At 35.3% G+C, this 16,352-nt stretch overlaps 1 protein-coding gene across 1 annotated transcript in view; it reads left to right on the top strand.

Annotated features, from left to right (window-relative positions):
* Window positions 1–16,352, top strand: part of PNPase (polyribonucleotide nucleotidyltransferase 1) — a 242,110-nt gene that overhangs the window by 7,001 nt on the left and 218,757 nt on the right. Inside the window, exons 6-12 of the mRNA XM_085948145.1 lie at window positions 786–1,011; window positions 1,127–1,254; window positions 2,859–3,055; window positions 3,394–3,557; window positions 10,114–10,301; window positions 11,366–11,489; window positions 11,695–11,928. Coding sequence (XP_085804271.1) covers window positions 786–1,011; window positions 1,127–1,254; window positions 2,859–3,055; window positions 3,394–3,557; window positions 10,114–10,301; window positions 11,366–11,489; window positions 11,695–11,928 — 1,261 coding nt within the window. The remainder of the gene's footprint in view (window positions 1–785; window positions 1,012–1,126; window positions 1,255–2,858; window positions 3,056–3,393; window positions 3,558–10,113; window positions 10,302–11,365; window positions 11,490–11,694; window positions 11,929–16,352) is intronic.

Here is a 16,352-nt window from a genome sequence, read left to right as displayed (position 1 = left end):
ATGGCATTCATAAACTGCAAAAGAAGTTGTTTATTGTAATGAAGTGCCGAGCCGCCGGCGCTGGTAGGTACCTACTGACTTCACAAAGCTTGGATTTTTTATATGCAAGTTCAACCATATGCGTGGATACTTTTTCAATGTTGTCGGCGAAAACACTAATTAGATACCTACTTAGATATTTAACTAGTGTCATAAACGTAATCCGATCCCGGCGGCATCTGTCTAGTTAACTGCCCAGTTGAATTTTATTGCTTAGGGTTGAAAATGTTGTTTTTAAACGATCGACACGTTAACAGTTTTGCTTGGTATACCCGAGAAGTAGCTCGTTATAAAAGTGAATATATGTATGGAAAAAATCATAAACTTAAATGTCAACGAATGTTTCCTCATTATGTCCGAGATCTCGCTATTTCCGTGATCGTAATAACCAATTTCGACTGTATTTTATTCGGCGGCTCTCGTGGTGCAGTGAGTAAGGCGCTGGCCTTCCACCGGAGAGTTCTGGGTTTGATTCTTGGTGAGGACACAATATTTACATGTTTTTCTCAAAGCCTGGGTGTTTGTGATTGTTCAAAATTACTAAAAACCACCTTGTACGAAAAACCAAGGACATGGTTATTAATAATTCAAAAAAAAAAATCTATTCCATTCACCCTATTAAAAATGTATTTTTAAGCAAATGTGACTGGAGAGTTACTTGTTAGGTACATAGATATTATAAACGGGGGTTGCGACTTTAAAAGGTTTGGAACTTCTTATATTTATATTTATTTATAAACTTGCAGCGATTCCAGTCATGATAAACTATCTCGCGATGAAGTTGTCAATTGTGTGAGATCGGATGTTGTATCTAAAGTGAGAGATAGCTTTGGAGTGGAAGATTCTGATGGTGCCAAGACTACGCTGTGTTTTAATAATGTCTGCAAACAAGTGTTCAGAGACTCAATACTCGAGCATGAAGTGCGCTGCGATGGAAGACATTTGGATCAACTCAGGGACATATCATGCCAGGTTATTGTTTTATTTTTTTATAGATAATGAAAGAAGGACATTGAGGAGGCCTTAAATAATCTTCATGAATGCGGTATAGTAGCATCGTATTAATAGTATTATTATTTTTTATCAGGTGGACCTACATAGACCTCTACATGGTAGTTCGCTTTTTCAACGAGGCCAGACGCAGGTGTTTTGCACAGTATCCTTAGATTCCCCTGAGAGTGCTTTAAAGATGGATACTTTAACAATGCTTACCAGGTAAAAAAATCTTCACTATAATATCATATGCTGACTCCAGACGAACTGTGGAATCATACAAATATTGAATAATCTAGGGCAGCGATTTCCAAACTGGGGGGCTCCCTGGGGAAGCGCGGAGTGTTGCAAAGTGAGGCGCGAAAAGTTCAACACAAATGTAGCCAACAGGTTTGCAGTTTGCTAATGGATAGTTTATAAAAAGCTTGGGGGCTCGGGCATAACACACATCACAAATTTACTCTAATAGTTAAAAAAAAAGGTATTTGTATTTAGTTGGTATTCGGTACCTAGTTTTAGTAATCTTCCTCTTCTGACATGTCCATACGAGATGCCGCATCATTGGCTTCAAACAAATAATCGATGGTGCAGCTGGTTGAAACGAGCAGACTCACCATCCCATGTTTCGCAATTTCCTCGGCGCCACATTCATAGTTTTAAGTATTCTTGGGAGTATCCTCTATTCTTCACCTGGTACCTACTAGTTCACCATTCTTTCCGATATCTCCTTGAATGACCGAAGGAAGCTCTTCCTAGATTTTAGGCATGGTATATCCATTAAGTCAGCGATTTCAAAACTGGGAGGCGCGGAGTGTTGCAAAGGGAGGCGCGAAAAGTTTAACACAAATTAATGGAGCCACAGGTTTGCAGTTTGCAAATGCATAGAGTATAAAGAGCCTGGCGCCCGGGCATAACAGACATCACAAATTTAATCCAATAGTATAAAAAAAGTTTCAGGACTATTAAATATATGCGGTTGTGCGCTGTAATTATTTTATGTGATATCAATATGATGATTGCTATACTTAATTGATAACTCCCGTGTATAATTTAGGAAACACTACTTCAGAGCACCACACTGCCCTTAACTTCAGCTATAGGTAGGTAGGCCCGCCAAAGATCCTGGCCTGGGAGCCCGCTTCAGGATGTGGGGCCCATGATAGAATCCATTTGGCAATGAACGATGAAGAATTTGGATTGACTACTATTGAAAAGGAAAAATTGATAGAATTATCATGCAATATTTCATTGAAATAAAAACCCTAGTTCAATTTTGGTTAAATCGAAGTGAAGAATAATATAATACTTTGACAAGAAAACCAATGCAAGTTGTCAGTAAAGTACTGCTACCATTGATTCGTAACATCATATTTATGTGAAACGGGATTCTCTGCATTAGCTCCAATGAAATTCAAATATCGATCCCGTTTAGTAGAAAAAGAGCACTATGTGCAAATAAACAAGCACGTCTGTCGTATGAAAAATAAATAAATTTATAAATGAATATAATATATAAGTAGTAACACCTTGTTTATTTTTATAATTAAGTTTTTTTTCATTTTTGTATTAGAACATTTTTGGGTATTTAAAAAGGTGTCTGTATTATTTAATGAAATAAAAAGGGGGAGGGGGAGGCGCCAAGATTAGATTTTTTTTAAAGGGAGGCGTAGTAACATAAAGTTTAGAAACTACTGATTTAGGGTAATTTCAATTTCGTTAATATCAGTTTGATTCAAAGATGTCGGAGAAAACGTTCTTGTCTAGAGATAGACGTTAAATTCTATATTCATAGTATCTAATGTATTGTATTTTCTTTCATATTTCAGTGGCATTAAAGAAAAAAACTTTTTCTTGCATTACGATTTCCCTCCATTTGCAACAAAAGAGGTAGGACGGGTCGGAGGTCCCCTGGGCAGAAGAGAAACAGGACACGGAGCTTTAGCGGAAAAGGGTCTCATGCCTGTTATTCCTAAAGATTACGGATTTACTATTCGACTCACTTCAGAAGTATTAGAATCTAATGGTCAGTTTTCAAGTTTTTTTATTAGTAATTTAATGACATCCACGGTAGCCGCGCGGCCTAAGCGTTGGACTATCACGCCGTGGGTCCCAGGTTCGAATCCTGGGTCTGGCAAGTACACATATTGTTTTTCAATTTGTGTGTGAGTCAGGGTATGGACCTAATAGGTTGAGCAAGTGGCTGACATCCATTTCTCGTAAAAAACAAAATCTGTTAATACAAACCTCTATTCTGTGGAGGCCCATATGATCCTATTAGGATCAGACACGGTCGGGGGGGAATTTAATGATGATCACACTTGGTTATCAATGCATAATGTTTATTGTGATGATCTGTTATAGGTTCCAGTTCCATGGCCAGCATTTGTGGAGGAAGTCTTGCTCTGATGGATGCAGGGGTGCCGATCACCGCTCCGGCTGCTGGAGTAGCAATAGGCTTAATAACTAAATATTCCAATAATGACACAAAACATATAGAAGACTATAAAATATTGACTGACTTATTAGTAGGTTACAATACATTTTTTAATTATCTAGAGAGGTCTTCTGCCTTTATTGTTTATAATTACTTTCAGTCTATTCATTAAGCAATATTTAAGAATGTAGCATTCTTCTATTAAAAGCTAATCATTTTGAGAAGCCTAAAGCCTCATTTAGACCAAGCGAGTGAATGTTTGTTCTTCCCCCACTCCAGTGAAATTCTCTTGACATAAAAATCTAATTGCGGCTTAAGAAACATGTTTTAGAAAAAATATGCATTTAGTGAGATTTGAACATATAGCTCACTTGCCATGTGAGTGCTCTTAACACATTAAACTACCAACCTCAGAGTAATAATATAAGGAGACTCGACAAAATGAAGCCGTGTTTATCACGTATAACGCACAGTAGAACCTCAATTTTATTATTATTAACTTAACTATGAAACGTTATACCATCATGTTGTTTCTCAGTACGGCTACCTAATTTAAACACAACATAGTTAACCATATTTTCTACTAAATTAACTAAAAATAACTACCAATAACTTTATATTTAACACGAAAACAATAAATTTCAGCAAGACATGCTCGCAGTCAAATTCAAATCAATATTTACCAGTGATGTTTCCAAAAAATATTTAATTCAGCCGTAGAAATTCTATCTTACTCTAACGCATCTTGCGGAGATATAAGCGTGCCGAATGCTTTCTCATTCGCATTTATGGTTCGTTTTTGTTCAGGCCTTGCTACCAACCAATAATTCCTTATAACAATACTATTTGCGGTGTTCCAAATTCTGTCAAGAAATGACTACTATATTTGAAATTAATATTAATGTTGTAATTAACTTGATTTATAAATGGTGTTAGAATGATTTAAAATTTTAGTACTTATTGACAACCTTGCATTTGAATTTGAATTTTTTATTATTAAGATCATCTAAAGATTCTCAGAAAGTATACTTCAGAAATATACATACTTTTTAAAAAAAAACCTGTAAAATATCATTAAATTTGATTAACACATACTAGCGTGTGCAAGAATGTCTACTAAAACTTGGGTTACTCCTAATAGTTACATTTAAATTGTACGTATTATATTTCACCGTAGCACAGTTTGCAGGGAGCCTTCTTATCGGATAGAAATGACCGTATACTATAATATAATATGGTCATCTCTATAGCACCGAGATGAAAAAAATACACATTGTTCGTGGAGCATTGCAGACAATAATGTTTCAATTTTATTAGATCCTAACCTAACTTAACAAATAATGCAGTATATCGGCTATTTTCAAAATTTGTTTGCCGTTTGTTACCGACAAGAACCGTGTTTTATTTAGACATGAATTTTATCTCAGTACCAGAGGTGAGTTGGAAATACTGTCACCAGTTTGTGTACTCAAGTCTCAGATGAAACTACCCATATTCAGTACGTGTTGCCCAATAAACTTGTTCGAACGCATGCTATGATAATCATCGCGAGTCGCTCACTAGTTGGTAAACTATCAATGCTATTGACATTAAATGCGCGCGAGTGAGATAGCACTTGAATACAAGTATATTTAAATTTATTAGTCTGCACTCGAATGACATAATCTTATGTATGAACAATAAGGCGCAACTGAAATCTGGTGGAACTGGTTGGTGATGGTACTCATAAACTGACCAATGTGATGATTCGCACACGGCGCTACTGAAACCACTTGAAATAATAATCACATAACCTCAAACTGTCAAACTGGACCATCAGCCGTTTTGTACAAAAACCAACAACACGCAATTCAATTCAATTTCGCTTGTCTTGTACTTTTGACGTCTTGGGTTGTAAATGGTTTTTATATCATGACACTTGTTCGCAGTGCTACCAATTTTGGTAAGAAAATAAGATTTTTCACCGAATCTAATGATGTTGGTACCACTGTTTTACGGTGAGTGGAAACTTGAGAGACCGCGCGACTAGCATGTCGCATCTCTTCGCGACCGTTTTGAAGCCGACAGATTCCAGTCTCGCCGTCAGCGAGCCGCCATTGAAATACATTAGCTAGATACTGGCTGGAATTTTAGTTTCAGTTCCGACGGACATAAGTTGCGCCGTGGGAGGATGGCCTAAGTCATTTTGTATAACTGGCAGCACATTCCCTCAGGAATGTGGTGAGGTGAGGGCATAGACTGTTATGACAGCTCAAAACATTTTTAAAATAAAAAATCATTGTATATTCATTTTATGTTACAAGAATATTATAACCTAACCAGCGGCGGCTCCTCTAACACCATGCATGCTGCACTGCTTTTTCCTAAACATCACTCAATGTGCAGCAATGCTATTCATAAGTCATCACTCGTTTATCGCAATTTAATCCATGTAAATTTATACCAAAAGCATATACTCAGTAAACAGTCACCGAATTTGTGCGCTCGACGTGAACGCACAAATATGGAATTAGTTTGCCGTTCATATTACATTGGGTAATAACAGTTCAAGCCGACACGTGAAAACGATAAATAACTCATTAATACACAAAATTTTATGACCACTTGGGACGCAGCTCAAAAGTTACGCGGAAAAATGTAGTAACTGAGATTTAGGATTGATAAAAAAATAGATTTTTTTTATTTAAATCTCATATAAATTCATTGAAAATAGGCTGATATTGAATAAAAATTGATTATAAACATAAATATTTTGGATCGATCCTTTAATCGTTCTATATTTGCAAATATTTGAATATCTTAATATATAAAAATTAATATTTGTGTGTTTGTGTGTTTGTTTGTTCGTATTTAATGCGCAGCCATACCGTTCATCCGATTGCGATAAACCTTTGTAAACTTATTGCTTGCACTTGCGGGAAGAGTATAGGCTATACTAATATATAAAAATGAATGTCTGTCTGTCTGTATGTCTGTCTGTCTGTGTGTCTGTCCCGTATGCGTTCCTATACCATTCATCCGATTGCAATGAAATTTTGGTAAGTGGTTGCATGCACACCCATGAAGGTTTCTGAATTAGAAAAATCATCATCTTCTTCTTCTTCTTCATTATATTTTCTTTTATTCGTATGGTTCCTATACCATTCATCCGATTGCAATGAAATTTTGGTAAGTGGTTGTATGCACACCCATGAAGGTTTCTGAATTAGAAAAATCATCATCTTCTTCTTCTTCTTCATTCCATCTTATTTTATTCGTATGGTCCCTATACCATTCATCCGATTGCAATGAAACCTTCGTCAGTTGTTGTGGTAACACCCGCAATGGTTTTTGAATTAGTACAACCATCTTCTTCTTCTTCCTATATTCTATATTCTTCTATTCGTATGCGTTCCTATTCCATTCATCCGATTGCAATAAAATTTCCGTCAGTAATTGTGCCAACACCCGCGAAGGTTTCTGAATTAGTACAACCATCTTCTTCTTCTTCTTCTTCTTCTTCATTCTATCTTCTTTTATTCGTATGGTCCCTATACCATTCATCCGATTGCGATGAAACCTTCGTCAGTTGTTGTGGTAACACCCGCAATGGTTTTTGAATTCGTACAACTATCTTCTTCTTCTTCTTCTTCTTCTATTCATATGCGTTTCTATTCCATTCATCCGATTGCAATAAAATTTTCGTCAGTAATTGTGCCAACACCCGCGAAGGTTTCTGAATTAGTACAACCATCTTCTTCTTCTATTCTATCTTCTATTCGTATGCGTTCCTATACCATTCATCCGATTGCAATAAAATTTTCGTCAGTAATTGTGCCAACACCCGCGAAGGTTTCTGAATTAGTACAACCATCTTCTTCTTCTATTCTATCTTCTATTCGTATGCGTTCCTATACCATTCATCCGATTGCAATGAAATTTTGATCAAGTGTTGTGCTCACGCCGCAAATGTTTCTGAATTGTTACAACTATTTTCTTTTTCTTCTATTCTATCTTCTTTTATTTGTATGCGTTCTTATACCATTCATCCGATTGCGATGAAATTTTGACCAGTTGTTGTGAGCACGCCCGCAAAAAGTTCTGAATTAGTACAACCATCTTCTTCTTCTTCTATTCGTATGCGTTCCTATACCATTCATCCGATTGCAATAAAAATTTGGTGAGTTGTCGTGCGCACGCCTGCGAAGGTTTCTGAATTAGTACAACCATCATCTTCTTCTTCTATTCGAATGCCTACCTACACCATTCATCCGATTGCAATGAAACTTTGGTGAGTTGTCGTGCGCATGCCCACGATGATTTCTGAATTAGAAAATCATCTTCTACTTCTATTCGTATGCGTTCCTATACCATTTATCCGATTGCAATGACATTTTGATCAAGTGTTGTGCCCTTGCCCGCAAAGGTTTCTGAATTAGTACAATCATCTTTTTCTTCTTCTATTTGTATGCATTCTTATGCCATTCATCCGATTGTGATAACATTTTGACCAGTTGTTGTGCGCAGGCCCCCAAAGGTTTCTGAATTAGTACAACCATCTTTTTCTATTTGTATGCGTTCTTATGCCATTCATCCGATTGTGATGAAATTTTGACCAGTTGTTGTGCGCATGCCCGCGAAGGTTTTTGAATTACTACAACCATCTTCTTCTTCATCTATTCGTATGCGTTCCTATACCATTAATCCGATTGCAATGAAACTTTGGTGAGTTGTCATGCGCATGCCCACGAAGATTTCTGAATTAGAAAATCATCTTCTTCTACTATTCGTATGCGTTCCTATACCATTTCTAAATTTCTGGTTTCTAAATTATTATTATATAACATACAAAGTTTGTTGTTTGTTTGTTCCATCCAATTTTGATTTTTTTTTAATACATATTAATAACATTAATAACGTTTTCATATTTTGGATTCGATTTTAATTTAGTGTTCTTATGTTTGACCTTTACTCCTATTAGAATTATTTTCATATTGCCATATTGTATTACACAGATATTTTAATATTAAAAAAATAATTACCTCTTATTATTTTTCAAATATCTAAGATAAATATAACCACAAAGCGACCCTGTGCGAAGCCGGGTACTTCAGCTAGTAATTTATAAAAAATTAAAATCTCAGTTATCGTGTTCTTTCTCAAAGTAAGTGAATTACTAGCATGATGTCATATTTTTAACAATGCAGGCATTTTGCTGGAGTTTTATTGCTTTTTGTAGACGAAAAAACTGACGATTTGTCGAGAGTCGAAAAATACGTACTTACCTATTCAACACAATCGATAGTTACCCATTTTGTTTTTTTAATAGTTTCTTCAAATATTATTTCTTACATACAATTCGGTATGATTTCTGCGGTCGTCGCTATAGTCGGCTTTTTTAGGTGTTTTGTCACGTTATTTCGATAGTTTTATTCATAAAAATAAATTCATAACAATATATATACTTATTGTTTAATCAGGGAAGTGTGTGTGTTTTAAAATGATAAATTTTGAATAAAAGATTTATAATACTAAATACTTATAATTATAGTTCAATCAGTGAAGTGTATGAGTGTATGTGTATCTTTAATGAGAAGTGATTGAGGTGTTCGCTAAACAGAAACAACGGTGAATTGATATGCTTTTTAAATAAGGTAGGAAAATTTTTAGTGCACCCCCAATGAAAGCAATTTTGGAAACCACCGGCCGCCACTAAACCTAACATAAAAACAACTCATAAATTTAAAATGTGTTTAAAATTTTATAATAAATGGGACATTTCGAAAAGCCAAGCTCAGTGTATTTTTAGCAATTCTATTAAAGCCGATATTTCAAATACTAGGAAGTATTTTGGAACAAGTTTCCATACTAATTATTTTCTTATACTGGTAGTACACTCACGGTGGCCGCGCGGCTTAAGCGTTGGACTATCACGCCGTGGGTCTCAGGTTCGAATCCTGGGTCTGGCAAGTACACATATTGTTTTTCAATTTTTGTGTGAGTCAGGGTATGGACCTATTAGGTTAAGGAAGTGACATCCATTTATCGTAAAAAACAAAATCTGTTAATACAAACCTCTACTCTGTGGAGGCCCATATGATCCTATTAGGATCGGACATGGTCGAATAAAAAAAAAGTATACTTAGTCTTCAAAATTGACTAGTTTTCCCACCCCTACTCAGTACTATACAATCCAAAGAGGTTGGACAGTCTTTAATATACAACCATATATTCCGATACAACATTTCACGGTGAAGTGTGATACGGCGAACTGCATACGTACAAATTTCCAGACATGACTCCTAATGCCATCTATCAATCAAGTTAAAAAATTTCTTTATTTATTTGTTAATAATGAAGCAAATTGTGTATATAATAAATTATTAATTCGAGATTTCCACAACATGACCTTTAAATTAAAATGAACTGTTTATAATAAAACTAGTTCTTAGATAGGCTTGGTTGTTATGAATTATTCGCAATAAGGAAATTTGGATCGGTAACTAGATTGGTTAAGCATACTCTTAAGGCAAGTGAGCAATGTTTGTTCAATATCTCTCCATCCCATGTTGCAATATGTAATTAATTATTCAAATCCAATTTATATTATATGCAATAAATTATCCAGCCATATCTGCTTATATATTAATCCTTGAATTATATCGTAGGGTATAGAAGATTATATGGGTGATATGGATTTCAAAATAGCTGGAACAAAAAAAGGAGTAAGCTCTTTACAAGCTGATATCAAAATCCCTGGATTACCACTTATGATTGTCATGGAGGCTATACAGAAAGGCTGCGAGGCGAAGTCTAAAATAATAGATATTATGAATGGATGTATCAATAAACATAGGTAAAAATTAACAAAAATTTACTTTTACATAATACAGTCAAATTTGGTTATTACGAGGAAGATGTGACCGACTGAATCTGGTCATTATAAGCATTACTCGTTATATCGTTATATAACATTTTTCGTACCATGTTCTATTTAAGGCTATACTTCAGTTGAGGCATGGTCTAAAAAGATTGTGGCTAGGTGATGTACGGATTGTGCAAATGACGCGTGCGGAACGAAATATAATTTGTCATAAAAATCCAACATGTGTCCATTAAATGTTATATTACTAATAATAATAGTATATTCATTGACATGTTTGCTTTTTTAAGTACATAATATGTAAAGTTTTTTAGTCATCTTTACACGATTTAAGAATATATTCATCCGACGCCATGACAAAACAAATCAAAATGCGCACACATTGCTGTCGGTCTCCGATTGGCGACGAGTGAGAAATTTCGTCGCACCTACTATTGAAAATTATTACGCTCTTAAGCATAGAACATAAAAAATCTGAAAACCATCATAAAAATCCCCGAAACAAGCATGGCATTCATAAACTACAAAAGAAGTTGTTTATTGTAATGAAGTGCTGAGCGGCCGGCGCTGGTAGGTACCTACTGACTTCACAAAGCTTTGATTTTTTACATGCATTTTCAACCGTATGCGTGGATAATTTTTCAATGTTGTCGGCGAAAACACCAATTAGGTACCTACTTAGATAATTAACTAGTGTCATAAACGTAATCCGATCCCGGCGTCATCGGTCTAGTTAACTGCCCAGTCGGATTTTATTGCTTAGGGTCGAAAATGTTGTGTTTAAACGATCGACACATTAACAGTTTTGCTCGGTATACCCGAGAAGTAGCTCGTTATAAAAGCGAATAAATGTATGGAGAAAATTATAAACTAAAATGTCAACGAACGTTTCCTCATTACATCTGAGATCTCGCTATTTCCGTGATCGTAATAACCAAGTTCGACTGTATATACATAATATAATATTATTATTATAACATGGAGATGAAGTGTCTAAATAAATTAAAAAATTTTTCTACAATAATTTGAATTTTTAGATCAATTCCAAAAGAAAATATGCCAGTAATAGAAAAATTGGAAATAGAAGTTCACAAAAGAGCCAAGTTTTTAGGAATTGGAGGGGGTAATGTGAAGAAACTCCTCGTCCAAACTGGAGTTCAGGTAAGATTGGTAAATTTGTTTATTACGAAAAAAACATTTTCACATTCAAAAATAAATAAACAAACAATAATTGGCAGTAAATTTTTGGTAATTTGAAATTTTTGAATTACATAATTATTATAAAATTATGATTCTATAAGGTCGTTGTTGAGTTGATGGCTATTTCACGATTAAATTGATGACCGAGCTATCACATCACATTCAGGTTACACAACTGGACGACACGATGTTCAACATATTTGCTCCGTCACAACAAGCGATGGATGAAGCTAAAGAGATGATTTCAAAGTGGATGAGTTTGGATCGAGTACCAGATTTGGAATTTGGAGCCATATACACTGCCAAGATTACGGAACTGCGAGATGTCGGAGTCATGGTCACCCTCTATCCCAGCATGCCGCCAGCACTTTTGCATAATACACAGTTGGATCAGAGAAAGGTAGGATTTTTATATTTTGTTTTTGAATTTTTGAATATTCTGTACAATATATATTGGTTGAATATTGTGATTGAATCCTGGAAAAAATTCCATGAACATAAGATAATAATATATAATATGTACTTCTTACTTATTTGTTGACTTCAAGGTAGCGTATGATTTTTTCAATAGGCTGAAACTGTATGAAGCATTACAGGAACTGAAGATCCCCAAGAAATTAAGAAGCCAAATGTTGATGGCAAAAGTGAAAGCTTAGTTTAGATCAGGGGAGGGCAAACTGCGGCCCGCCGGGTATTTTTTTGCGGCCCGCCATCATTAATTGTACTTCTGATTACGAATAACTTTTTTTATATTTTTTTAAAAAATATTGACAATAGATTAAAATTTGAAAAATTTGTTGTTTCGTTATTGTATTATCTCAGTATGTCTTCCTTGCGTCTCGTCTCACACTATGTAACCACTATTTTTTATGTTAAACATCGTGACACATTTAAATACTTTTAACTCTGCGTTGCAAGGAAAAAAAATATATGCCCACGATATGGTGAAGAGTTTGAATGGATTTCAATTAAAACTCAAGTTGTTCCTTCGACAAATATCGAATAAGAACGTGGACCACTTTCCAACTTTGAAGTTGCTGAATATACCAGAATATAAATTTGATGAATATAGTAAAATTATTAAAGCTCTGAATGACGATTTTTTACAAAGATTTGGTGACTTCCGAAAAACTGAGACAAGTTTAGCAACAGTACGCGATCCATTTTCAATAGATATTGATAGTGTACTGACAGAGCTACAACTTGAGATTATTGGTCTGCAGTGTGACACTGATTTAAGAGAATTGCATCGTCGTGAAGAGATATCCAAATTTTACAATGCCCTTAATTCAGACAAATTCGAACAACTTAAAGATTATGCAAGAAAAATGTTCGTTGTTTTTGGATCAACCTATATATGTGAACAAACATTTTCGATCATGATCCTCAATAAAAATTCTTTACGATCAAATATCTCCGATGCCCATTTACAAGCAGTTTTTAAAATATCAACCACAAAATTAACACCTGAATTTGAAAAAACGTACAACACTTTCATTCTTCTCATTAATTTTTTTGTAATGTTTATTTTTCGTGATAATAAATAGTGTATATCTAAAAATGGTATTTTACTTGCGGCCCGCCGCTCATTTTGAATTCTTGAATTTGGCCCTCCATCCAAAAAGTTTGCCCGCCCCTGGTTTAGATCAAAATAAAATTTTACAAAAACTGATGAGGTTGGATATATGGGTAAGAATCAAGCGTAAAATAGGTTTTTGAACAGTGTACCGTCATTATTTAAAAATAATTACAAGATAAAAAGAACTTTTTAAATACAATGTTTTTAAATTTTCTGTTGAATCATATAAACTTGACTTGCTAGCTTCAATGATCAAAAAAAATTGTACTTGATAGAAATAATACTGAAATGTCATTTCGATTTCCATAGTAACGCACGTATATATTAATAATTTAGTTGCTAGGACCACCTCCTTAGCAACCAATAATAGTGGATTGGATTATGGATTTCTTCCGAAATAACTACAAAACAGAATTAACTGAAAATGAATTCAATTCTGCTTAAAGATGGCTAAAAGTATTAAAAGAATGCATTGGCATCGTGTTCTGATATATTCTAAAAGTTTCAAATGTCTATCTAGTTGGGAAGTTAGTTAAAAATCGATTGCAAGACTTGTACTGGACAAACAACCACCGGACAAACAAGAATACGAGCTAATAAAAACGTTGTAAAAATACGTAAAATCGCTACATAAAGCCCAACCGAAACACTAAAACAAGTCGCCATTTCTTTTTTTTATGTACAGTAATGCGCTGCCATTGTAAGGAATATTTTGGTTTATTATTAGGAATTGTATTGTTACCAACGAAGGCTGACTATATTTAGACCGTGATACCTGCTGAATTACGAATCACGATGGTAGTGATGTTATTGCTTATCTTCAAATGTAATATGGTACCTAACCAGTTTCCAATAACTGAGGATTATAGATTGCATATTTCCTTAAAATTATTACCATTTATTTCAATATGCGACAGTCATCATTTTCTACGAACATTTTACCATATTGCATTTGAAGTACGCCCGATCCTCTTTTCGCACGGTTTAAAAATAGCACCGATTATTTTTTATTTACACTGATTTTTTTGGCTTTAACACGGCTTAAAAAACTAAAAAGAATAAAAATACGTATGTGTGTCCATATTTATCAAAAAATTGCATTGTAATGGACTGCACGCCACTGGTGCATACATATGTTGTCACCGGATGCCGCCCAGACATACATACATACATACATGGCGCCACTCGTCAATCACTTCGGGTTCGATACGAAACGAAAGACCGCGTCCTTCGGCGTCAGCATCATTAAATATTTCTAGCGATGAGAGTGATTTTTCGCCAGTGAAAAACAGCAGGAAATGGGCACGTTTATTGTCAAGGAGCGACAATGAATCAATATATTTCGAAAACTATGTATTTTTATATATAAATATTTTTATGTATAAATAATAAATAAATTCGATTTATATTTGTGTTCAAGAATTTCGTTTTTTGAGTTGATTTTAAGTGATGGAACCTATCTACCATTTTTGTATGGGCACCTTTTTCCTTTTTCACGCGGTTTTGTTTTGCACGGTAGTCTTTGGAACGTATCCCCCGTGCAAAAAGAGGATTGGGTGTATAAGCAATAACTAGTATTATCATTGAAGTTTGCAGTTTCGCATTAAAGCCTGCAGTCAATGACATATTAAATGGACGACTCACTTCATATCGGCGCGCACGAGAAATTGTGCATGAAAGTCATTCACAGATGTATAGGTAGACGTCACGTGACCATATGACGTATCCATTTCCATTATGCGATACAAGCTTCGAGAATTTATAGTAATATAACCTTTATTGTAATGGCGTATTAGTGTCATTACTCATTGCGTTAGAAACAGATTCTAGGTTACTTACGACTTCTCGGAGATTAGACGTTGTAGATTGTATGGGCAGACCCAGCGGTGTCGCCAGACCGCTTGCAAGCAGAATGTTCATTTGAGCGTAGGATACCGATATTAAAATATGAATTTCGCCATCCGGCAGACCCGACACAAAGTGAGTGTCATTTTATTTTCCAGATGCTTCGTCCATATTAATGTCATTGCCTGCAGTACAACCACAATCTATACGGGTTGTATGATGTTCCGACTATCGTCTCATATCTGAAAGTAGGGCGACTCCGTTGGGCAGACCGTGTGTCAAGGATGGAAGCGACCCAACCACTGAAGAGGCTCCTCTTCAACAGACCAGAAGAGAAAAGGAAAGTCGGAAGACATAGACTGCGGTGGTAGAACGTCGTAGAAAGAGACAGCATCTCTGAGGTTAAGGCGATGGAAAGAGCTTCTTGGGTGGTGTGGTATCTTCTACCCTTGAGACATGATCTATCCAACAGTCACCTAACTTTACATGTGTGAGAAAAGAATAGTTACTCATTTTATTAACACTGTAGACTAGCGATCTACGATTCGTTATGTTATAGCATCGAATTCCAGTTCATTGATTTTTGAGTATGTATTCCGACAGCCCTGATACGATTATTGTTTTAATATTATGATAGTGATATACAGGTGTTTTGTGGGTTTGGGTCGAAGTCCCAAAAGCCGGAATCCCGAAGGCCGAAATTTCGAATGCTGAAATCCCGAATGGCCGAAATCCCGAATGGCCGGAATCCCGAAGGCCGAAACTCTCCAATCTCGGAAGTCCAAAAATGTCGAGAAACAACCTTTTCAGTCCCGAGCTTTATCCCTCCAGTCAGTCATACTCTCTCTCAATCTATATCTCTCGATGTTACATGCCCATCTCTTCGGGCGGCGGGCCAGGGGTTTAGTGCCTTCTGGGTTCATTTAACAGCGAGACCTGGTCATTTGAGTCTTAAAAATATTAATTATCTTGAATTTAAATTTCGTGAAGCGCTAACCGTCCGTATAGACCAGGGATAGTCAACCTTTTTATACCTACCGCCCACTTTTGTATCTGTATTAGTAAAAAAAAATTCTAATCGCCCACCGGTTCCACAGTAATGGTGATTCATAAAGTAAGGAAGTAACTTTACTTTATAAAATTTATGAAGCAGAGTTACAGCAAGTTAAAGCATATAATAATAATTACTTACCAAATACTTTATATCAAACTTTCGCTAAGTTTGGCTATAAAACAGTTATAAAACAACTGACTGTTTGATCTGTCTTTTTATTTATACTGTGCATAAATATACTAAAAACACATTGACTGCTGACTAGATAATTACTTTTTAATTACCACATTTAAATAGCATGCTAATTATATCGAATGGTCACCTAATCGTTACGCGTTAGGCGCGT

This window comes from Rhyacophila brunnea, unplaced genomic scaffold, assembly GCF_057557595.1.
Source record: "Rhyacophila brunnea isolate RB1 unplaced genomic scaffold, BYU_Rbru_1.0 scaffold_20, whole genome shotgun sequence".
Taxonomy (NCBI): Eukaryota; Metazoa; Arthropoda; class Insecta; order Trichoptera; family Rhyacophilidae; genus Rhyacophila; species Rhyacophila brunnea.
Note: the sequence above shows the minus strand (reverse complement) of the source record. Positions and strands in the feature narration are given on the sequence as shown.